The 24,510-nt window shown below is 39.1% G+C and overlaps 2 protein-coding genes across 4 annotated transcripts; one reads left to right on the top strand and one right to left on the bottom strand.

The window, feature by feature from the left end:
- Nucleotides 1–698: 698 nt before the first annotated feature.
- Nucleotides 699–22,797, bottom strand: itgb3a (integrin beta 3a). Of its 3 annotated transcripts, none has more exons than XM_017306429.1 (15): nucleotides 22,712–22,797; nucleotides 12,702–12,787; nucleotides 11,590–11,791; nucleotides 11,247–11,499; nucleotides 10,228–10,390; nucleotides 9,976–10,137; nucleotides 9,803–9,898; nucleotides 9,636–9,725; nucleotides 9,065–9,199; nucleotides 8,540–8,969; nucleotides 3,136–3,358; nucleotides 2,583–2,707; nucleotides 2,257–2,376; nucleotides 1,844–2,010; nucleotides 699–1,755 (listed from the first exon to the last, which is right to left on the bottom strand). In XM_017306429.1, the coding sequence occupies exons 3-15, from the start codon at nucleotides 11,780–11,782 to the stop codon at nucleotides 1,690–1,692; spliced, it is 2,223 nt and encodes a 740-aa protein (XP_017161918.1). In that variant the 5' UTR covers nucleotides 11,783–11,791; nucleotides 12,702–12,787; nucleotides 22,712–22,797; the 3' UTR covers nucleotides 699–1,689. The 3 variants fall into 3 exon arrangements, with proteins under 3 accessions (XP_017161918.1, XP_017161917.1, XP_008415232.1); XM_017306428.1 differs by having other exon boundaries at nucleotides 22,694–22,766; XM_008417010.2 differs by lacking the exon at nucleotides 22,712–22,797 and adding an exon at nucleotides 14,516–14,688.
- A 388-nt stretch (nucleotides 22,798–23,185) lies between these two features.
- rprml (reprimo-like) lies at nucleotides 23,186–24,265 on the top strand. Its single transcript, XM_008417011.2, has one exon. The coding sequence runs from the start codon at nucleotides 23,212–23,214 to the stop codon at nucleotides 23,545–23,547; it is 336 nt and encodes a 111-aa protein (XP_008415233.1). The 5' UTR covers nucleotides 23,186–23,211; the 3' UTR covers nucleotides 23,548–24,265.
- The last annotated feature ends 245 nt before the right edge of the window (nucleotides 24,266–24,510 follow it).

The following is a 24,510-nucleotide window of genomic DNA, read 5'->3' as shown; positions in this document are numbered from 1 at the left end:
AGTATGATCAGGTGTTGCTCACTTTAAATAATAAAAAGGCTAATTTCACTGCTTTTTCAGTCTCATTCTAAATCATTGTGACTAGACTAGCTAACTTTTAAACAAAGTTAGCAGTAAAATTTTGGACATGTGACTATTCCAGAATTAAAACAGCTTAACCAAAAAGATTTAGGTCTATATATGAAAATAAACTGACAAGATGTTATAAACGAGCGATATTCATGGCAAAATTTCTGACAGATCGTTTACATGATTCAAACTGAGTTTCTCTGTCTGCTGCTGCCTTTATTCTGAGCCATTCAGAGGGGTGGGGGGTGTGTGTGAAGGAAGCGCTCTGCTAATGCGCTGTTGTGGGCCTTCAAAATTAAAGCATGCGAGTGGAAGATTTTAAAATTCTTCGCAACTGAGGTGAAATTATTGGGGGGTTCGAATGTGACTCTCTTCAATATTGCGGGGGACATGTTCCCCCCGTCCCACCTGCTTCCTATGCCTATGCGCTTCCCTCATCTACATGGAAGAGAGAAAATTATCTTGTTTAATCAGTCTGTATCCGATTTATCAAGACAGTCCAGGCATGTGAACGTTGTCGTCTAAGCAGAGGCTTAGGAAGCAAGAAGCATTACAAAATGACAAAAGTGATGCAGCATGTTGAGTGAATGTTGTTGAAAATAGGCACGTGTTAGAAAGCAGGAACAAAGTGAATGAATAAAGAAGAATCCATTTTCAGAATTCCTCAAAAGCATTTATTGGTACTAAGTAAACAAACTGAATCTGACTATTTCTTTTCTAAGATGCTGTGGATGACAAATAAGAGTCTTAAAGATCATCTAGTGTTTGATCTTTAAAAAATCTCTCTGACATTTTAGAAAGAACATCTTACGAGTCACAAAACGCTATAAGTTTCCCAAATGTAACAAAAAAACTGGTCAAACATCAGTGAAAAAGCATCAGTGAGAAAGCAGTTTCAATTGTGCAAAAGACAGACATAAAACCAAAATGCACCAGAGATTGTAGCATTACGTCCCATTTAAATTACCCAAAGGCTCTTTAAATATAAACTTTAAAAAATGTAAAACGCCCAAATACTAAATATAATATAAATTTAAAATGCGCTGAGTAACGCATTTGTGCAAACGCAAAACATAAAAAGCAAAAAACAAACAAAAAAAAAAACTGTTCATGCATGAATGATGCACCACCACTGGTTTATATTTAAAATACAATCCATACCCCAGGCATCACTGTAAGCCAAATACATAAATGCAACAGAAACGAGGCTTAATAATTAAACATAGCAGTTTTACATTCATTTTGCCCAACAACAATTTTCACAATAGAAGTACAAAAAAACTCCTGACAACTACAGTAGAGATGAAAACACCTTTCTAAAAATAAACACACATGTTGGAAAACTTAAACAGCAGTTCACTTAAGCGCAACCTGAAAACCTGAGTCCATAGTCCATATAAAATATGCAGAAAATTTACCCTCCTAAAAACCAAAATGTCTTAGAGCGAACAGCTTGTGACTCATATTAATAGTTTGTAATGTTTTACATTGTGTAGAATCGTCACGTTGAACTGTTGACAGCAACACATCAGCAGCCAGTCTATTGAAAGTATAAAAGATCTTCCTCCCATTCCATCAACGTTGTCAAGCCCTGAATTATTTCCTCGCCGGATCCAGATGTTAGTTTCCTCTGAACGCTACATTGGTAAAAGTGGAAGTGGCTCCTTTGTACAAAGGATTGTTACCCTGGAACACGCAAAAATAAATGAACTGGATTCAAAAGTGTGTTTGTCAGTTGGGAGGTTCTACACAGTCTGGCATCTTTGATGCTTACCGTATCCCAGTTGGCTTTGGATCTCTCCTCCTCAAACTTGGCATACTCTTTGCGATCATGGATGGTAATCAGCAGCTTCCAGATGAGCAAACCAACAAGACCCAAGAGCAGAATGGCTCCGGCCACCGCCAAGAGCACCACTAGGATGTCAGGACCCTCGGGGCACTCTGAGAAACAGATACTTTCAGAAACTTTCCGATTCCCATTTGTGTTCTCTCATTATTGTGGCGCTGCACCGTCTAGATGTGTGACCAACTCTGAGAGGTGTTCTTTATACAATAACACATTCCTAAATGCACACACTGTGCCTAACCAGAAATACATCAGGATCTTCTGTCCTCATGTACCTAAGTAATAATTTTGATTCTCTGACAGCTTAAATTCCTAATAAACACCAAAATATTTCACAGTACCTGGCTCTTTCACCACATACAAGATAGATTTGCCAGTTTTGTCCTCATAATACTGGAAGCTCACGATGCAGTCGTTCTCGTCTTTGTAGGAGCAGTTCACCGCAGTGTGTTGTTGGAATTCTACCAGGAGAAAAAAAAAGAACAGGCCCATTTAAAAATAACCAAGTGAGGCAAAGCTTTTCATTAAAAACAGCGATTTGCGTAGGTCAGCAAGGTAGTTCAGACGTAATCGGGTGAAATTCATGCAAAGTGAAGGAATGCGACAACACGACACGACCACAACAGCCCAGGGTCGCGTAAAAAATGGGACCAGAGAGAGTACTCACCCACATTCCCATCCATTTTCTGACTCAACTGGTCCACAATTTGAATTTCATTTTTGCAGATTCTGTTGCAGCTGTTGTCACTGATGTACTGTCCTCTTTTGAAATGCTGACACTCAACACACTGCCTGCAAGCATCAACAGGACACCTTCAGCTTTATGCAATACAGCTGGTTTAAACTTCAATGCTTTAGCTGCAGCGTCCATCCGTCCGTCCATCCATCAATGGAACTATTGATGCAGCTAATGGATTTCCTACCATTAGCTGCAGCATATGGTAGGAAATCCAAACTATCACAGAGGTATTAAAATGGCAACCCATGTTGTGCAAGTGTTTATATTCAGTTCCATGTTGGATGTCGAGAAATAAGTAAAAGATAAAAATAAATATGCACAGGGCACCGTAAGCAAGTCGAAATCCAAAGAGCAATGATGCTGCGACTGAAAAGCCAATCTGTGATATTCATGCAGCAACAACACAATGGCCACATATATAACTCATAGATTTGGAGATGTTATGGCAAAAACCAGTGTGGAGCTTAAATGATTTACTTACTTCTTTATCGTGCAGGCGTCAGGGCAGGTGGGGCACCTGTCACACGTGTCTCCAAAGGCGCCGGGTTGAGTGCACTGACAAACCCCGCACTCGCAGTTACCCCGGCCGCTGCACAGCAGCCCTGAGCTGGACAAGCAGGTGTCTGTGCGGGTGGTGCAGTTACAGTTGTCTCCTTTCCAGCCAGCGTCGCACTGGCAGAACCCACAGTTACACTTCCCGTGATCTGAGGGAAACGGAAACGGACGCGTCAGCTCGATTCAGCTTGATGAGCTGAAATTACTTTAGCTAATTTGTCAAAATAACTTTATGTTTTGACGTCATTTTATTTCTGGTTCATCTGCGAGTTCATTCTGCTTTCGTGTGAACAGTGAAGACATGTTGCTTATTCTTGGAAGCAGCAGGAACAGTTTGGCTCCAATCCGTTGTGAACCTTAAATAGACCATTAATGATAAGGAACCCAACAATCTGCTTGTGTTAAAACAACGTGACAAAGTTGAGTGGATCAAAATTCCTTCACGGCAATCTACAGACTCACTGCCAGCGAGCAAAAACATTTGATGTCATTTGTTGCCAGTTGTCAGTTTTATGTTTTCACACAGCACTAGCACCAATTGTTTAACTTTGTATTCATTTTAAAATAAAATCTTAATTTTAAAACAGAATTTGGTTCAGGTTATCATGGCGCTTGATGATGTTAAATTCTTCAGGGTGACAAAAATGTAGAAGAAAATCTATCAGAGGGAAAATACATTTTCACAGCTCTATAAGTACATTTATTCAGTAGGGGAAAATAAATATATATATATCTATTGCTACACATTTTGGCTCTTGTAACAGCTATAAAAGAAAGTTAACTATTGCATTCTTAATGCATGTGTATGTGCGGTCTAGGATCTTATAATTAAAACAATATGTCTTTCTTTACTCTGATCCAAATATACAATTTGACATAAATGCCAGTATCCACTTAAAATGGGAGAAAGAGGAGAACATGACATTGAATTACAGTAAATGTGTGTTCATCGTCGGGAAATGGCTGCTGCACAGAAATAGCCAAACGGATGGAGAAGATCCATATCTTTCCTCTGCACTCAGTGAGTCAGAACGAAAGGAGGGAAACTTCTTCAAAACTCACTATTAGAAAATGCAAACAATTCAGCGTGAGTAATTGTAATGCAAACAGTCCTTTATAATTAAGCTTTTCATGTTTCCTCACAAGTTGTGCGGACTCTAATGCGTAGCACCACCAGAACTATCACTTGTCGTGTTTTAAAAGGAACACTAAAAATAGCACGATATGGTTATCTACTTCCTGACTCTGATCTGTTTGCATTTTCACCTATTAGTAGCAGTGAGTTCCATGGGCTGTTCTACACTATGTTGAGCCCATTTTAAGTTTTAATCTCATGGGTGAGGCTAAACAAACAAAACCTGCGAAATACAAATTTCTTAATTGTAAAGTTAATCACCGACTCTCTTAAGTACCCTGTATTTAAGTGTGCTGGATTATGTATTACTACATTTCTTAGTACACACTTGTGAGCCATCAAGACATTAGGGTTTAGTCACTGCAGTGTTCTCAGACGTCTGAGAGTGTAGTTTTATTGTTTTTGTGTTAACGAGCTTCTTTCCTGTGTGTCTTTGAAAACATGTTGCACGAGCAAATGTGAAGACCAACGAACGATGCTTTAGTTGAATCTGTAATACTATAATCACCAATTAGTAGCAAAGAGAACCTAACTGTCATTTCAGCCGTGAAAGACAACAAAGATACTGGTTGTAATTAATTAGTTCTTCCATAAATGAAAGAAAAATCAGCATTTTAATGAGTTTCCCTTTATCTGTTTAAAAAGTTGCTGGCTAATTGTTTCCACTTGGAAAAAGACATGTTCATAAAATTCGTTGCGTGGGTTTCCTTTTTGTTGTTACTCATTCTAAGCTCATTATTTGGCAGGTAGTCATATTAAATGCACCCTCAGAGCGCAGAAGCATAAGAAGCGCAAAGTATTGCTCCAGCGCTTCAACTATTTGCTGACAGGATCTTGAAGTCAGCTTTTCTTGGTGAACAATGGCAGACACTGCATCAGGACGTTAGGCAACCTCAGAAACAATGGMMGAGATCTGGTGACTGAAGTCTGACMAAACAGGATTTCTTTCTGGATAACGTGTGAGTCACAGTGCAGCTGGATCACAATGCCGGAAGTCACTGATCCTGGAATGTTACACATAGTCCAAGGGTCTCTGATTCAACAGCTCAAAGAGAAACCATCCTCTGCTGTAAATGCAACAAAACAACAGCGCCTGCACCCTACTTACTGCAGCTTCTTCTTCAGTGTTTTTTTATGCTCATGGTTACCTGTGGTGACTGTGGTTAACAGTTTCTGAGCAGAGCCACCTCCGGTGTGCTGATCCACATAACGAAGAGATTAAAACGCAACACAGACAGTACGCATGAAAAAGTCAATGCATGTTTTTGTGCAAAACAGTGCTACACTTAAAAGGAAGTTTAAAGGTTTTACATCATTTTGAAGAAATTTAAGGAAGAGGGTTGTCACAGTAAAAAAAACAAACAAAAAAAACAAAAGTCAAGAACAGGGAAACAGACAGGGGCAATAAAACAGAGCTTCATTCTGCAGAAAGGGAGGAGAGGAGCTGCCTGCAGCGGAATGCAAACTTTCCTGCTCTCTCTTTCCTCATATTTACGGGCCCCGGAGCAATACGTGCTCTCTCCTGTTCTGACCCACTGCCCTCAGCGATGGAAAAAAATATACTGCCACAAAAAAATATCAACGATGTTTTCTTTTCGCCCTGAGCCAAGAATTGAAGCGGTGGGACATCAGCTCTATAAAGGAAGCATTATAATAACACTAAGACGAATGCATTGTTCCAAAGCACAGTGGGTAGTTGTCCTCTGGTTGCAGCTTTGTGAGTGTAAATGAGCTGCACTAAAAGTCAGCAAAGACCACTCACTAGTGGAGGCTCTTTAAAAGATGACATCATGTTTGAGGAAGCGTCTCAGCTCACCACAGACAACAGCTGCCACTTTAAAGAGCTCTTGTTACAATATTACCTATCAAACAACCACATATGGTTCCCTTCAGTTAGAAATAACTGAAGGGAATTGATTATCTTAATGCAGTCATATGTGTAAGCATTCATTTAAGTGTACAGAGCTTTAGACATAAAATCCAAACTTTTTTTTACGGGGTGTCTAGATGATGACCACTAAAAGTTATTACTATTAAATGTATTATTGTGGAATTATTGGGGCGGGGCTCCTATGGCTAAAAATATCCTTTTTAGCCACAATCACATGAATTTACTTTGTATTTCATGAGTAATAGGAATTGCAACAAGCAGTTGAAACATTAGGAAATCAGTCAAACTCCTTTAATARTTTGGGCATTGCATATTTAATGAAATGACGGTGAGTATATAATTTTTTTATAAGCAGTGTTTCTGAATGAGATCTGGAAAATGAAAAGCCCCAGTTGGCTTAAAAATTTCTAATTAAAATTGGCTGATGTTATGTATGTGTGAAATTGGTTTGGGGATTGTTTGGTTGCAGGCTCAACTAAATGCTTTTCATTGATTTTAAACTCCTTTTGTAAATCAAATAGTTACTCTGTCTTAAATATGCTTAACAATGTATGTTCTCAACATTAACAGAAAATCAGCAAAACAATCTAGCTGCTGTTGATTGTTGGACTAGGCTGTTAGCCTAGTCAAAGAGGAATTTCCTAATTTGCTAATACTCAACCCGTACATACCCAAACTATTACAATAGATCACCTGAAGACAAATGCAACTGTTATGTCTTCAGCTGAGCTGTGCAGACTTGTCATGGGATGTTAAAGCACAACATGAAGCTATTTAGCAAGAACACAGTCATATCCTGGCACCAGCAACTGACTATAAAAATAAAAACACTTGAAGTCTCACATAAACACTTGAGAGTTGTGCCGTTTATGGTCATATACTCAATTACTGTAGGTATGTAATTATTTACGGGTATTTGTAAACAAGGAAAGACTTCATATGCATTTGAAATGTGAACCCTTTGATTTTTTCCAGTTAGGTAACAAGAAAAATGATGTAAACTCATCCAGTTATGTCTACAGAGCAGAAAGAAGAAGTTAAAACCTAAGGAGACGGGAAAGGAAAGGAAGGGCAGAAAGATCTTTCCTGATTCACACAACTCCGAAATGACACACACAAAAAAGCTTTAACAGTGTAATAACACTCTGTTAAACATCACCTAGATTATTGGTTAAGATGCAACATGTCACCGTGCTATGTTGTACCATGTTCAAAAATGAGTGCGGTTAGGGGAAGTGTTTAAATGCTTTTGCAACAGGGTTACAGATTTCAGAAGAGAAATAATCTCAGCTCAGATAAGAGTACATAAATCAGTGAGTTTTTTCCATAAAAGTTTTTCCTTAATTTTACTAAGATAAAAGTAGAAATATTTAATCAGATCAAGCCATGAGTGTGTAAATACTGTTCTTTAAACCCTAAGTTTAAAGAACTTAGCGTCAGTTGACAAAAAAACAAACAAATTATTTTCAGTCATTTTTCACCTCAATTATCACGTTTAAATTCTAGGCTAAGGCAACTCCAACAACTGTTTGAGTTGTTTCTCCCAGTGACTGAGTTTGTTTTACAGGTGGAATGTTAATTTGAGTGGAACCTGTTGTGACTGTAGTGTCTTTTGACTTTGTTACAGACTAAGCAAGACAAGAATGTGTCCATCCGTTCATGGTGTATACTCACTTGTCCTTACAGTATGGACAGATCACCAGTCCATACAGAAACACACAGGATAGACATCCATGCACAATCACACTAAACTCAACATGGACTAAAAAAGAAAAAAAGTCATGTTTGTGGAGCAGATACACCAGGGAACATATAAACTCTACGCACAAACAACCCATAATGAGATTCAGTTTATTGCTGCAAAGCATTTGCACGTTCTCCCTTTSTCAAGGTATTCCAGTTATTGGGGACTGTTAAATGTCCTTTGGTATGAGTTTGTGCATGCATGATGTTTTGCAGCCCATTRACGATCCTACAACAAATCCTATTTCCATAGGCCAGGCCCTGGTTGGAGTCTTTAGGACCAATCCAGGATGTGGCAATAGCCCAGGAAGCCTTTAAAATTGATCATGACCTTGCTAGGTCCCCGAAAAGACCATTCATGTATGGTTGATTTCTTTAACTTATTCCAGTGCAAGGGTGAGCCGTGAGTCAACACTAATCAGCCAAGAGTAAATTAGACTCACTATTATCTGCCAAAAGACTGTCAGCTGTATAAAAGGCAACCCTGTAAATTGTTAAAAACTTCAAGGACAACTCCTCCACCTTACTAAAACACTTAAAGGAAAACTTGCACATACTCACCAGAGCAAAGAGCTCCTTTGAAGTGCAAACAGTTGAAATCGTCACATTCGCAGTACTTTCCCCAGATCTGACCAAACCCAACTGAGTGACAGGAGCACTGTCCACACAAGCAGTCTCCTCTCCCACTGCATATCGAGCTGTTAGAATTTGGGAGGCAGTTGGCATCGTCGGACGGATGATATTCCTCCTGCGAACACTCGCAGAGCGAGCCCAGTCGGCCCTGGTGACACTGGCAAACTCCACACTCATAGGTCCCGTTGCCATTGCTGCACACTGGACTCTTGGGTACTGCCTTGGCCTCACAGTCACAGCCACAAGCAAAGTCTACCGTCACCTCCAGCGAATCTTTGAAGCCCAGAGGTTTGATGGTAAAAGTGCGGCTCTTCTCTTTGGGGCAGCTGCGGAGCTGAGCATCCACAATGAAAGACACCTAGGGAGAAAAATGTATTTAATGAAAGAAAAACATATGCAGGTAAACTGATGCAACGTACTCTATATAGTCTAAAAATTGTAAATAATACATACTGTGTCCCCGATCTTCAAACCAGAGCAGGAGCTGAGTCCACGAATCACCTCTCCATTGAGGCAAGAAGCAGTAAAGGAGAGATTCAACTCCTCTGGGACTCCCAAAAGTTCCAGCGCCACTTTAGAGCGAATTTTCTGCACACATAAGGATTTCCTGTCAGTTTATCATTATTGTGTATGTAAAGTGTATTTGTTCCTCAAATAAATGTAATTAGATTTAGGCATGGAGTACTGCTTTTAGAGATCTTTCAGAGAGCTTCATGCTGTCTGATTATCTAACCGATTCCTTGATTTCACAGGACAGGCAGTAATGAGGCCTGGGTGTCGCTAATGAAACTCAGCTTTCCAGAAAATGCTGTTATATACAGTTAATGACTGGGTTATTAACGGGTGCAATTTGCTCGTCATGTGGGGCCACATTGGTATTTTGCGTTTTTTTTTTCTTTAGATCTGAAATGCTGAAGTGTGACAAAAACGTCAAAGACAAGAAAGGTGGGAATTTTGTTTGTTTTTACAGCCATGTATTTATTCCAGTTGTAGCACAACCTCTGCCCTGAAAATATACTTGTACCTCATAGGCATCTTTAATCAGCTGGATGACATTCCCAGAGTCAATAGATAGCGTTCCCACAGTTGTGCCTGGAATCAGCTGACTGTATTCCTAAAATTAATAACATATTGATTATAAATAGTTTTTTTATTATTTCTTGTAATATTAAAATATTTGTATTTTTTTACCTGGTAAAGGGGCACGACATTACTGGTCACAGCAAAAATTAAATTGATGTTGTTTTCAGACATCTTATCTGTTATTAGGCCCAAGGAAGGATAGTCCTGAAAAACACAGGGGTTACAATAGTTCATAATTTAATGTTCAACTTTTGCTTATCGTCTTAGTTATTCTTTAATACCAGCACAGTGGATTTGTTGAAATAATTGTCATCGTCGAGGTGACACTCTCCATCATTGGGCTGAACGATGCCAGCTATGCGTCCATCCAGGGCCAGGTGAGATTTGGCGTCGGTGGTCAACACCAGAAGATGTGAGGCATCTGGACGCCATCCGATCTTGTCCTAACGCAGAAAAATGTCGGACACGAAGCCGAATTAATCACAGTGTTGAAGTCTGAACGGCAGTCTCTGAAGAGTATATTTTCATCTTACCTTGCACACCATTGCTTGCATGATAGCCTCAAATCCCCCCTCTGGACCATCCCTATTTCTGGACACACTCTGTTTCTGCACCTCCTCAGTGAAGCGAGACACCTTCTCTGTCAGCGACAGCACGTTCTTGAAACCAAACTGAGCCTGGCACTGGTCGTTAATTCTGTTCATAGACACACAGAACGGAAGTTAGAAAGTTCAAATTCAAGTTTTCAGACGTCTGAATTTGACGGAAGAGGATTAGGACCAATGAGAAAAGAATAAAAGTATTCCGACTAATCTCAAACATTCTTTAATTAGGTTGTTATTATATGAAAATAACCACATAACTGTTTCTTCCTTGTTTTGTAAACCTGCACTTTATACACATTGAGAACCTGTTCCAAATTTGCTTGGTAAGTTTGAGTTTTGAGACCAGTTTTTCCTTTTGGTGCATAAACAACTTAAAATCAACTCTGATTCTGAGTTTAAAGTTAGAATTCAGAGATTCAAGTCAGGGGGCTGCACAGTGGCGCAGTTGGCAGATCTGTTGCCTTGCAGCAAGAAGGTTCTGGGTTTGATTCCCGGCCCCGCAAACTTCCATGCATGGAGTTTGCATGTTCTCCCTRTGCATACGTGGGTTTTCTCCGGGTACCCCGGTTTCCTCCCACAGTCCAAAAAACATGACTGTCAGGTTAATTGGCCTCTCCAAATTGYCCCTAGGTGTGAGTGTGTGTGTGTGCATGGTTGTTTGTCCTGTGTGTCTCTGTGTTGCCCAGACTGGCGGCCTGTCCGGAACCTGGACAGGTCGTCCAGGTTCCATGAACGTTAGCTGCAGATGGGCACCAGCAACCCTCCCGATCCCACTGAGGGACAAGGGTGAAAGAAAATGGATGGATGGATGGAAGTCAGAATTTTATTTAATTTGTTTATTTTTGGTGGTCCTAATCCTCTTCCATTGCCCACACTTATRGAGAGAAAACTTAATGACTGTAATTCATCTCCTATGCAAACCACAAACATTCAATGACACCACATACCCAACACAAGGATTTTTAATTGCCTCCTTAGGGTAGGTAATCATGTAAGGGTAAGTGGTCTTGTCCACAAATGCTCCAAATCCCATTTGCAGTTTACTAGTCGTTTTGCCCATTGTTTCAGCAAGCTTGTTGCCCAAGGTTCGCAATGTTGAAAGATCATCTTTCATTGAATATGAGAGATCCATCAAGTAGTAGAGGTCCACGGGGTAATCCTCCACCTGTTTCACAGTCACTGTGAACCGCTTGGTGTCACCTGGGTGAAAAAAGAAAGCAGGGTAAGTTTAGCTCCAGTGCATTCTGAGTATGTTTTATCATTTCTGTGTAGCTTTTAAGATCAACACACCTATCCTTAATGCCAGGCGGAGTTTCTGAGGCCTGATTTGAGTTACATCAGCTGTAGACGACGCCTTGTCACTGAGAGGATTGTTCTGCTGAATTTCCAAGGTGCTGGTGGGAAACTCTATAGCTGCAGCGCTGCACCCTCCTTTAACAAGGTTTTCTTTGAGGTCACAGCGAGATAAACTGGATCTTCCCATCCCAAACACCTGAAAAGCATCCAATACGTGGTGTAGAGAGTCAAAAATCAAACAAGATGAAATGAAGCTGGGAAGTGTGACTTTTATTCTAACTCAACTGAGGGGGTCTCTATTTATGATTTTTTAAATATTCTATTTGGTTACTGTAACCTGAAAGTTGCTTCCAAAAGCCTCATAAGCAGGAATTAATCAGTGATCCTGAATATTCTCTTTTTCTTGTATTTCTTACTGTTTGGCCCGGACTTTAACTCAAAGCTTATAARGCAGGATCCACATTAACGTTGTGTGTTAATGTGGTGTGTGCATTACTACACACACCTGAGTGATGATATCATGGAYCAAGAGCTGATCCTTTGTGTGAGCAGTGGCTGAGACAGATGGGAACTTATACTGAGGAGCTGGAGCAGATGGGAAGATTTGCATATCATGGATCTAACTTTTAATCCCACCTATTTAATAATTCCATTTATAGTTTTTCCCATGTTCAGCTAATCAATCAGGCAACAAGTAATTAAACTATAATCTGGCTACACCTGTTACAGCCTCTATCTGTCATCCTATCAACTCTCAAGTAATGCATTTCCACATYGTGATGCTAACACTACCATGTTTCACTCTGTACATGGTGGATTAAGGTCACATGTTTAATACCAATATAACGTTTTGCATATTCACAAGAAACTTCTTGCKTTATATTATTTGATCTTTCCTCTGTCGTCTACATCTATTTTGACAAGGGGACTCAACTAAACTCAAAAGCTCTCCACACCTTTCAGATTTTTTGGTTAAAAAGAAATTCAGAAAAAAAAACTACACGTGCTTTTCCATCTGCTCTACGGCTATGCACTGCTTAGTTTTTATCCATCATACAAAACAGCAGAGTATCAACATTGCTGCAAGGTAACGTGGACATCTGTACCTGATCAGAGCACCATGCACAGCTAGGATGAACAACAAGACATTCTCGACAAGTGGTGACTCCACGAGATGTGCATATGTTGGAGCCTGTGAAAGTAAAACCAAAGAAACATTTACGCAATGGAATTATTTTACRTTTAAAGCACAAACATCAGTAAACTCATAAARATCTGAAAAGGTTTGTTTTCTCCTCTTAYCCAATTTATTAAATGTGTGAGAATATGGGGACAAAACGCAAACTGCTCTTTGGATCTTGAACATCAGTTTTTTGAGGTTTTTTTTATTTTAGGGACACCTATTGCGTTGGTTTGTGCAAAATTTGGAAATCATACGAATACCTGAGACTCTATTAACCACTTCAAGTCATCTGGGAATTTCTTACAATGTTTAGATGTATATCTATGAGAAATCTTGACTATTTCTTCAGATGTGCATTTGTGAGATCAGACACTGATGTAGGAAAAGAAAGAATGGCTCACACTCTCTGCTCTAAAGGAGCTAAGGACTCTATGCAGGCCAGTCATACCACCACCAATTTTTTTTCCTACAAAGTTGAGTAAATGTACTTGTCCAAAATTTGTCCAAAACCTGGAAATTGCTAAACACAAACTTATCATAAGATGGTCAGACAGACAGCCATGATTTGCGCTCCAGAAGACAAGTCTCTGTTTCTCTAATGTCTGATGGTGCCATGCTTAACCCCAATCCATCTCATGCTTTGAATTACACAACAGCCCGTTCCACAAACCTCCCTATTCCTTAAGTCGTCTAAAAGCCGCATGAAGCTTGGTTGACTAAGTCWGCAGAACATTGACGATATCTGCTCATTGAACCTCAGTCTCCTCTGACCCAGCTAACAGTTATGTAAAATACCACTTTTCTCTTTCTGCAAATGTAGAAGCAGACTTCTAGGATGTTGTSCTAGTCTGCATTTAGCATTTTTTCTCTCAGCTGTTCTTATCTCCTTCCCTTCCTTGACACTTTTCGCCCCACCTCTCTCACTCACTCACTTGCTTTTTTCTGTTTCCCTGTCTGTATATACATGCACAGCTGGACAGGACAAGCAAAAAGCAATTATAATACCRCAAGTTAGCTGTTGAGTAGAGTAACTAGAGTTCTGACATGTTACAGGTGGCGTCCTGTCAGAATCCTAGGCTGGAATGTGTAAAAGCATAAATTATATGAGCTGGAGTTTCTTTATCTATGATAATAAAGATCATCTGAAACATTTAAATAAATTACTTCGAGAAGTGTCCAGATACTTTTTTTTTTTTGGCAACATATGACATTAAATCAGCTTCCATGTTGAGTGGAGTAAATAAATAAATAAATAAATAAATACAGCTGTTCACAAAGTCATGGAGAGCTACAGAGTCTAATAATTTAAAATCAGTTCTGTCGAACCACAAAGTCTGATGTAACTTTGTTTCCCTGTTTTAATATCACCGACTCGAAATCAAACCAATAAAGCTCTTGATAATATCCGCTAAGTGTTTTTGTGGTGCCACTGATATTCGCAGATCACCTCGCCCTGAAGAGCATCCCGGCTGTTTTTACTCCCTTATAAGGAAAAGTGAAAAGTTTAGGGGCATCGAACATTGTCGTCCTGTTTAAGTCATCCAAAAGTTTCTTCCCCCCCCTTYAATACWCATTAAGAAGACAAAGTTTTATAACTCTACCCGCCAGCAACCGGGTTCCATTAATTTAAACACTTACAATTTATAGTAATTTGAAATTCGGAAAAGCGCCAAGTCGCCTCAACAGGTGAAAGCWATCAAAGAAATAATATGCAGTAAAAAAAGGAAAGTATCTTACCGTAAACGTTTGACGCAAAGAGAAACAGATGGACTAAATAGGGTAATAAGGAACCCATGGCTGACAGCGTTCAGATCCGCTGTTCCTGGTTCTCTTCTCAACTTTTAAGAGTTGCGTCTGAAGATCTTCCCCCCCATCAGAATGGAGGGGAACCGCAGCCTTTATGACATGCTCAGACGCATCTCAGCACACTTATAATTATTTGGCAACTTGTTATGAAATAATAATTCTACACGTACATGGTTTTATTTATAGGCATTTCTATGAAAACGTCGATCATCTATTTTATTTGTAAAATAAACGTAAAAGCTGCCGAGGTCAGGGGTAACATTTTGTTTTGAATTCGTGGTTGTAGGAGATTCAAAAGAAGTTGAAGAATTGTAACTAWATGTTATTGTTATTTTGACAGATAAACATCCGTATTTTTTCCTCATCATGATAATGTGGCCAATAGCAGCAGAAACGATGCAACATGTCTGGGATTAGGAGAATCCTAATCCCAGACATGACGTGAATCACTCTTCTCAGAAAATACAGAGAAACAATTTCCATGTAAAAGTGCCTCCTCCCTTATTGCAAAAGTTGTCCTTTAATACTATTACAGGTTGATATTATTGGAAAGTGATCACCCCCTGATTATAGCCACTATTCTGCTTAGAAATTCAATTGAGAATTGACCAAAACTCCTAAAATGGTCTTAACACAACTTGATGGTGCTGGTTTAATATGTGTAAAACTGACTTTCATTTATCTCACATGAGTTTCCGGGTCTCTGCTGTGTGTCTGCTCTGCCCTCTACTGGACAGAAACGCCTACAGCATTGGGACAATTGTTTGGGAAAAACGAGTTAAAAAGTTGAAAAACTACATTTTGTATTTACGCTGGTTATCTTGTCTGAAGTATTTTTTTTTTGATAATCTGAAACTGTTAAGCACCCAAATTTAAAAGAAAAACACAAAAGCCTAAATAACTGAAGGAAGTTTATTACTGGATGCAACACAGATGGGTAAATATGCAAATAGAAATCAAGTGTAAAAAGCCAGAGAACAGAAGTACAGTGAAAAGTAACACAAATGATCAAGAATACAGAAATTAATGAAACACAAGATGGAACAAAAATAATCAACATAAGCAAACTGAACTTAAAATTCAATAGATTATGACAACATTAGATATGTGTTATCAGCAACTGAACCCTTGATAATTAGTCCTGGTTATTTCCCCTTGTCTCTGATACTTCTGTAATAACATGAAGAAGTAATCTAAAAGAGAAAATAAAGTTCATTTGCATGGCACATGTTTTAGATTTTTATTGGATGCAAAAGAAGCAAAAACAATATATATATATATATATATATATATATATATATTCCCTCAACTTCTTTATGCTGGTCTGTCATTTAGAATTTTGATGAAATAGAAACGTGAAAAAGTCAAATGTTTTTTAAATTAGTTAAGATCTGTGGTGGTGATGGGCGGGGGGAGGAAGAGGAGCACCCCATGTTGACACTTTTTGATCYAAGTTTGATTTGTTTGACGTTGGGGGTTAAAAAATGACAGAAACTTGGATGAAATCTCAAATTGTTGCACAGAAATTAACTTAGGAGGAGTTTGCGTGCGGCGCTCAGAGAGGCAGACAATGCTTCTTATCTCTACACTTGCCCATTTATTGAATCTTTATCCATGAGCCTGCTCCTATTCTCCAGTCTGTTGCTAAGTTACTGCCACCCTTGTCCAAGATCTGCTGCAAAGAAGAAATGACAGGAATAGAGAAATAAGTAGGAAAGCTATAATGGTTAACTGCTCTGCCGGCATCAAGCTTTCGGTGTAGGTGGACGGGGATAATACACAGGTAGATAATACACTGTGAGCGATGAAAATCCCTCTTCAGTAATGACTGATTTGGATCTATTGGCTCCACAAGTCACCTGTAGCGAACACCCCCTCACATCAGTGGCATTTTGGGAAGAGGTACTGTATGCTCTGCTTGTCCTGAATAAAAAAAAAAGCCAGACTGGGTCAGATGGCAGCCAATTAAGACTGAACAAGAAGGAAGTAGGGGGAGCCATGTGGGGAGAATGGAAGGGGTCCTGACCTGCATTACAGATCTATCTGGAGCCCTTWAAGCTTTTCACAGAGTCTGAGAAGACAATATCGCAACAGGATCAATCTCAGACTAAAATCAGTGTTTGATTAACCGCAGCCAGCTTATGCTTTTTCCACTTTGCCAGGTTCGAGGGTCAAGTGCGGGGTGATATGAGTTTTTTTTTTTTTTTTTAAGGTGATTTGTCTGCGGGGCTTATAAGAAGCGCTCAACCGTCGCTGATCTGAGACATTGTGTATTTGTGTTGTGACGCACCGCAATCCGATCTGCCTCCTTCTGCAGCCCCTCTCTGGATGCRAGGCTTACGTTTCCTAATCCCAGGGGATGAAAGTTTATATGAGGAGAAAATAAACATTAATAACTTAACATTTAGCTTGGAAAGGAAATTAAAAAGGAGGGTTCTTCTGTTCCTGATAAAACCTCGAGGTTGTCCTCACAYGCGACAGCACTGTGCGGATTCAGAGAAAGGACTCAAAGAGAAAAAACTGGATGAAAGAGGGCGAACAAAGAGCCAGGGGAGAAAAATCTGTGATTTGAAGATGTGTCTAAATGGAAATGAGCTTTAATGGGTGCTGGCTCCGTGTGCGCCTGAGCAACAAAGAAAGAAAGAAAAAAAATYCTCAATTAGATTTGTGAATTTTGAAATCTGTTTCTCAAACAAACAGATTTTCATTTGAGCCTTTTGAAGCGGGCCGGCTGAAATAGAAGTGCAAATCTCTCTGCAGCGAAGTCATTATCTGCCTAAAGAAACTTTATGACTGATGTCTGTTTAGTGCAGTGTCAGTGCAAGGCACCAGTCTGCTGTGGTGCCAGAGCAGTTTATATTAGACTAATTAATGGCTGCMTTAAGTCCATCTCATTAGGACTCCCAGAGCTGGCAAAAACCTTAAGATCAGAACTTGACCTTTGACATTTTCTGTGATTCTAAAATTAAAAAAAAACATCACAGTTCACTTTCCCTAATTTGCTCTGGCATTTAATTGCCCCCATATGTCCTCTTTAGCAGAAGAACGGGTCACAAAGGAACCTTTAYAGTTCAGGGTTTGCTTTGATTTGTCTAATGAAGGGCCATCGKGGGAAGAATCCCTCAACGAAGAGGAGATGCTTCGAAGAATGTCAGGTGAGCGTCACACAGGGCGTGCTTTCCAGAAATGTATTTGCGGGCAAGAAGCCGAGACGAGGAGCAGGGGGCGGGGTCAAACTGCATTTCTCTGTTGCTGCAAATGCCTCTGCTTGGCTTGTGTTGCTAGGCTGCCACTTGCCTCATGTTGAGTGGAAAATTTTCCCCTTCGCATCAACTTCAGAGCACAGAAGAACTGCTCATCGGCCACCCCCRTGTCTACCCCGGATCTGACAGGAAGAGCTGTGGTCTGGCTGTAACGATGGCACCTTCAGGGAGGACAACAGAGGGAAACAAATCCCTTCTCCAAACAAACGTCTTCGCCTCGTCTTTCTCTTGGTCTCGAAATACAACTTTCTGACATATATCTCCAGTAGTTGTTTATGTTTTTATTTAAAATAATTTAAATGCTCAATAGGAATACAAGTGAAATATATATGACTCAAAATGTAAACAGTGGGCTTTTAAGCTTTGAGGAAACCAGGTCCTGACGTCAACATCTCTAACTGGTGAATTGTTTCTTTTGGCTCAGTTCCTGTCGTTGATGTCTAAAATGGGAAATCCGTATAAATATCATCAACATAGATACTAATTTCGCTATTCCATATCAGGCGCTGCATAAGATGGGTTCGTAATAGTGGGGAAGGTGAATTTACAGGTGTTGTGGTTTGAAAGCCTTCATAAATACTGTCTAATAAAGCAACTGATGGTAACCTGCCACAAGAGCTATGTGCTTGCACGGGTCTCACACTGGGAAGGGACTTCACATGCACAACTCATTTAGTGCCGTGACTCATTTTAGACGGTAATGTACTAATAGGATTATGTAGCTTAAGCTTTTTACAGCAATAACACTTTGAAAACTAGCAACATGACTCATAGCTGGAGGAAGTTTTATTGTAGTGATTACTAATTGCTAGAGTTTTTGGTGATAACAGCAGTAATACTGAACATAGTTGGTACAATAATTAGCCACAAAAGCCATTGACAGTTAAAAGTTATAAAACAGTTCATCTAAAAAGAACTTGTATTATTTGGAGATGTTTTGTTTTTTCTGTGATAATATCTTGTTTTGCCAGTATTCTTTTCAACACTTTGAAGCGGTGAAACGCCACATCTAGAGAAGTTATGYTTAGTGTTTCAGTGTTTGAGTGTTTCTAGTGACACTGTAAAACAAAATGACAAGAAAAAAGCAATAGAAAACTTTAAAAACTGACACATAAGTTATATATTTTTCCCTTCCTATGTGTACCATGTTAAAAACTGCTTATGGTCTCAGCTGTGTTTGTTTACAAAAACAGAAAAAATAAATAAGTGGAAAATGTGAGCAGTTTGGACATCCTTTGGCTTCTCTTTTACCTGCGGACGACTGCAAACAATCACCTCTTATGCATATAACCACACTGCAAACCCTTTGCTTTYTTTTGTAATTTCATGTGCAACTCCCTTTTAGTCAATGTGTCTTGGATACGTCATCTCTCCAAAGTAAAGGCATGTCATTGCTCCCTCCCTGTCTTTCTCCATTAAACTAAAATAACTTCCCCAACCATCTGTCACTGAGCTCACAGGTCTTCTGTTGCTAAGGAACAAGTCAGACACTCGTTCATGTATGCAGCCTCGTATGATTTTTACAGTATCTGCATATACATTTGCCCCAACAAATCATCAACAGTTATGTGAAAATCCGCAACTTTGTGCTCTGCAGAGTCTGATGGTAAAATAATCACCAAGTGTTTGTGATATGAGTCATAGTAGAGGTTCAGTCACAAATAATTTACATATTTTTAGGGGKTTTTTTTGTTGTAAGTACAAGCAACATTCTGTAATTACTCCACAGCGAATAATTGTTCAACCATTATTAACTTGATTTATGTCCTTCAAATAAATTTGCCATAATTAATTACAAAGATTGATTGAATGATTTAATTTCACCACAGATAAAAGCTGTACTTTTTCTTTTATTTGCAGCCATCAATAAATTTATCTAACAACAATCCGCCCCCAGGCTTAAGTTAGGTACTTGTGGAAGAAGCTAATCATTGTTTGTACACATGCTTGGCTGAAAGCTGCTTACCCAGACGTCAAGAGCATCCCAAATTAAATTTCGTGGCCTTTTGTTTTTGAACAAACAGAAGATTAATCCGACAGAGCCAGCTCGGCGGTCGCACAGGGGTATTTGAGAGTGATTGACGGAGCTGTTTCTTTAAATATCGCAAACATGAACTTCAGATCAATTTATATTAATGAGAAGTTCAGTTTGACATTTGTTTATGTTTTCCAACTGTTCCTGTGCCCTCATGTTTGTTTCAATGACATACATAAATTATAATTTAAGTTTTGGGTGGAGATTTGAAAAACAGACAAAATGAGAAAAAATTAGTTTTAATTCATGCATCAATTTGAAGTTTTTATGGGTAAAGATATTTATTTTTACTGTTATTACTGCTGCAGTTTTATGGTTGTAATGAGCACGAGCTAGAGTATTAAATAACCCAATTATTTAATCAGAAAAACTTCTCTTCCTCCATTTCCTTCTTCTWATCTTCATCTCAGGACTGAAGCGAAAAGCAGAATAGCAGTTTTAAAAGGTGCAATACTAGAACTCGTTATTTTGTTGTTGCCTCAAAGAAAGGCTTAGTCATCAATCAGAGTGTACAGATGATGACGATGCAGCTAAATCAGCAACTTCTCTACTTCCAAAGACTCCAAGGAGAGAAGTTCAGCTGCTCTTCTGAAGGTTTCATTGTGTCCCAGAAAAGTCCAGTAAGGGTCAAGAGCATCTCTTAGAAAGGATTCAACAAACTGACTGAGTGAAGCAGTGTTGTATGCTGAGATAGTGTCAGAAAAAAAAAATTCAGTTTTCCTTCCTTATGGAGCTCCGTTCAAACTGTTTGGTGAGTTAGGGATCATGGTTTTTAAATTGWGGATCCATAGTTTATAGATCAGATTGCAATAGGTAAACTTAYCAAAACAATGCGGTCCTGCAAAGTTCCTGCGAAGCCAAATCTGTGACAGTCTGTCAATCTTTTGTTACTGAAACTGCGGCAACAAAGAAAATAAACAATGTTTTGCACCAGCTATAATTTGACAAATAGAAATAAGCCTGTTTTATCGTTGCAGCAAATTTTTTCAGAAATTACACAAAACTTCATTCTGATTTAAATGTATTTKATTTCTGCTGGTTCAATGTAGATATTTGGGATCATTCTTTTTTTTTACAACTGTTATTTCAAATATAATAAGCAACAAGAAATGCTTTAAAGTACGCTAATTCAGCCTTTATATCATGGTATGAAGCCATCATATAACAGAGCATCACTACCATCACTTAGCATCAAATGTAGAAGTCCATTACTGATTATGACAATAGCATTACTTGCACTACATGTTGTTCTTTTTTATTTCTGAAACTGTGTGGGTGTCAAGTCCGCTTACAGAAACCTGCAGCACTTCATAGACAAAGTTATCTCTGAGTGATACTTTCCAAAAAGTAATTATGGAAATGTCTGCTGTTCAACAATTTAATCTCAGGCAGAAGCTTGGAAAGGAAAACAATTTGCACTGAAAAGGCAGAGGAGCCATTGTACATGTTTGMTGTTCAGCGATATCTTATTATTCAAATCTTAACTGCTAAATTAAAGCTCACAGTCATAATTTGTTTTGGATTCCAAGACATACGTGAGATTCTTTTCAAATGAGGCCTATATAGCTAAAATGTAGATTAAATTCTGTTAGCTGATTCTTTTCATGTCTTTAGGTTTATATTGTTTCAAAAATTTTAGCCAAACGAGTTTAAAGTTATTTTCCAAGCCTTTGATCTATTTCGGATCTTTTAACTTTAAGCCACCGACTCCAAAATATTTTTACTGGCATTTAATAAAGCGGGCCGACAAAGTGTTGCACAGAAGTYAAATTGAAAGAAAATGATATGTGATTTTATTTTGGGGGTAGACAAATAAATATCTGAAAATTAAGTTTGCATTTACATCAAGTTCTCTTGAATCAAAACCAAAAAAGATAAGTTCTTTTAAAAATGACTCAAGTTCAGTCATTATTCCATCTGTGAACGTCAATTTTTAGGATTCTCAGTTGGATTTGATTGTATCTCTRGATTCCTGTTGCAACGTTTTTAGCCTTAAAAAAGGTGTCATCCATTTTCTCATGAACTCAGAATGATGCTGCCATTACCATGTTATACAGTGAGCATGGTATATTCAAGATGAGGCACAAWGCTAKCTTTCTGATGCTTGTTTTGAATGCCGGTCAAAACTTTTCATTTTCATTTTGCTCTTATCTGACCAGAGCCCCTTTCTACGTGTTTATTCATGTGTTATAAACTGTAAACTGTGGCTTTGGTTCAACAACAACTTTCTTCTCGTAACTCCTTCACAAAGGCCAGATTTGTGGCATGCACAACTGACAGTTTTTACGTTGTCAAGTTTTTCCACCTGAKATGTGGACCTCTGCAGCTCCTCCAGAATTATAATGCACCTCTTGACTGCTTCTCTTACTAACCTTGTCGACCTGCTGTCAGGTTACAATGGCTTRGTTTGCAGATGTGCCATACTCTTAACAGAGTTCTGTAAAATGTTCAAAGATTGAGATACCAACATGTGTTGGTTATACAATTATTTCTTTGTAAATAAAGTTTAAACCATGTTAGATTGCCAATCCCCTCCACAATTTCTACTATGGCTTGTTGGTTTATCACATGCAGTCGTAATAAAATACATTGAAGTCTGTGTTTTAAACTTGATGAAATACAAAAAATAAAATAAAAATATGTTAAACTATCATGAATGCTTTCTCAAAATTAATGACAAATATGTATAATTTTTTCCCTTTCCTTTCTTGATTTCTTAGTTTCTTTCTTTGTTCCTTCTTTAGCTCTTTCTTTCACTTTCGAACGTGCATACACACACACACACACACACGCACGCACACGCACGCACACCTGATAGTCGGAGCCCACCTGTCTTCTCCCGCGGTGAGGGGTGGCGGTGCGCTCCGCGGGGAGCTCATCCTCATCATCACTTTAAAACGCACCACGGAGGGAGCGCTCGCAGTGAGCACAGGCGCACAGGGACTACCTTGTTACACCGGAGGGAAACATTTGTGTCGATCTTTGTTCACTGTCTTGAAAACTCATGTAACTTCTGAAAAAAAAAATACCACAAAAAAAAACACTGAGTTGAAAAAAAAAAACTTACTTTGTTCGAAAGTGATGCGACTTTATTCGACTGTGGCAGGTTGGAGAGGTGGTGGCGGTCATTACGCACGAAAGCGGTAGCTGATYTCAATGTCTGGCAGGAGAGTTGGAGCTCGAACGCGTGTAGTTGTGTCTTCCTCTTGGTTTTTGTTTGAAGATTCACATAAACCAACATCTTCACTGGACTCTAAGTTCTGTTCTGAGACCGTGCGCCACTGAAGTGGAGTCCCCGTGTTTTCGCTGCTGATAACCCGCAAGGAAGCATGAATGYTTCTTTTTTCAACATGACCCAGGGCGTGCTGTTTAATGGGAGCCAGACCCTTGCCGGGGCTCTGGACACTTATTCAAGTAACAGCTCAGAGACCGTGATGACCGATGACGGCGGAGGCTCGCTGGTGCTGCTGCAGGATGAGCGCAAACTCTTTGTCATGCGTGTGGTCCAGATCGCGGTGCTGTGCGTCCTCTCGCTCACCGTGATGTTTGGCATTTTTTTCCTCGGATGCAACCTGATGATCAAGTCAGAAAGCATGATTAACTTCCTGGTAAAGGACCGGAGACCTTCCAAAGACGTGGAAACTGTCATGATTGGGCTCGGCTAGAGGACAGAGCTCAGGCGCTGTGGGAGACCCAGAATGGGGATCAGGTGCGGATTTTAGGATCTGCATCTGGACGCGCCCGTCGTGGATGCTTGATGCGTGTCAAGATTAACGATATGCAAAGAACTTTACTTTTCCTTCCGACAAATGACAACAGGAAAGTATTCCTAAACGACCAATGTTTGTGCGTAAAGTTCGTGCGTAAACTCCAGGCMGTTGTTTACACGTTTACAACGATTCTTACATGTATGGAGTGGTTTAAATATTGCCAACTTGAACAAAGTAACAACAATGTTTACAAGCTGTYACCTCATGCTTCGTTTTGGTTTCCCCTTCTCTGAAAAGGATTGCTTTAGGAGTCTGTCTGCAAGCATGATCGTTATTTCTATTCCTTCCACGCCTTAAGTATAATCCGTGGACGTGATGTAAGTTTTTTTTTTTTTTTTTTTTTGAAGACAAAGTATTTTCTTCCTGGTCTCGTTTGGGTGAAAACACATTAACTACCAATATTTTGTAGATTATTTTTGAAAAAATGAAAATAAAAATGATCTCCGTGACAGCTTGATGGAAGTGATTGTAACTGTTTGGCATGCTCGCGGACTGATCTGTAAGGTGATTTTTGACACGTTTTGCACTTTTAAAAATGACCGATGCTGCATGATATATTTTGTACCAAATCGTTGAAACTGCAGCATGCAATTAAATATGAACATTCACTTGTCTTGCCTCGTCATTACTGATTCTTGTTTTCAAGCAGAATGTTTTTAAAAATAACTTCAAATTGTTGTAAGTTTTCCTTTTGCATTGTTTGCATATATTTTATTTTAATTTATTTTAAGCCTTTTTCACAAATTACCTAGAACAAAATCTTTTTGAAAACTTTTTTGATACCACAAATATCACTCGGGTTTTCATAGAATGGTCCAAAAAGCAGAAAGTATTGATCTGTGTGGACAAAAATGTCAG

Source organism: Poecilia reticulata, linkage group LG8 (assembly GCF_000633615.1).
Source record: "Poecilia reticulata strain Guanapo linkage group LG8, Guppy_female_1.0+MT, whole genome shotgun sequence".
Classification (NCBI taxonomy): domain Eukaryota; kingdom Metazoa; phylum Chordata; class Actinopteri; order Cyprinodontiformes; family Poeciliidae; genus Poecilia; species Poecilia reticulata.
Note: the sequence above shows the minus strand (reverse complement) of the source record. Positions and strands in the feature narration are given on the sequence as shown.

Bases quoted from the DNA above. Each gene is read 5' to 3' on its own strand.
- itgb3a (XM_008417010.2), bottom strand. From the start codon at position 14,573: ATGGGTTCCTTATTACCCTATTTAGTCCATCTGTTTCTCTTTGCGTCA. The intron at 8,970-9,064 runs GTATGTATTATT...TTTTCTCCCTAG, and splicing joins GTTTGAAGATCGGGGACACA to GTGTCTTTCATTGTGGATGC. The intron at 1,756-1,843 runs GTAAGCATCAAA...TGCGTGTTCCAG, and splicing joins CCAAAGCCAACTGGGATACG to GGTAACAATCCTTTGTACAA.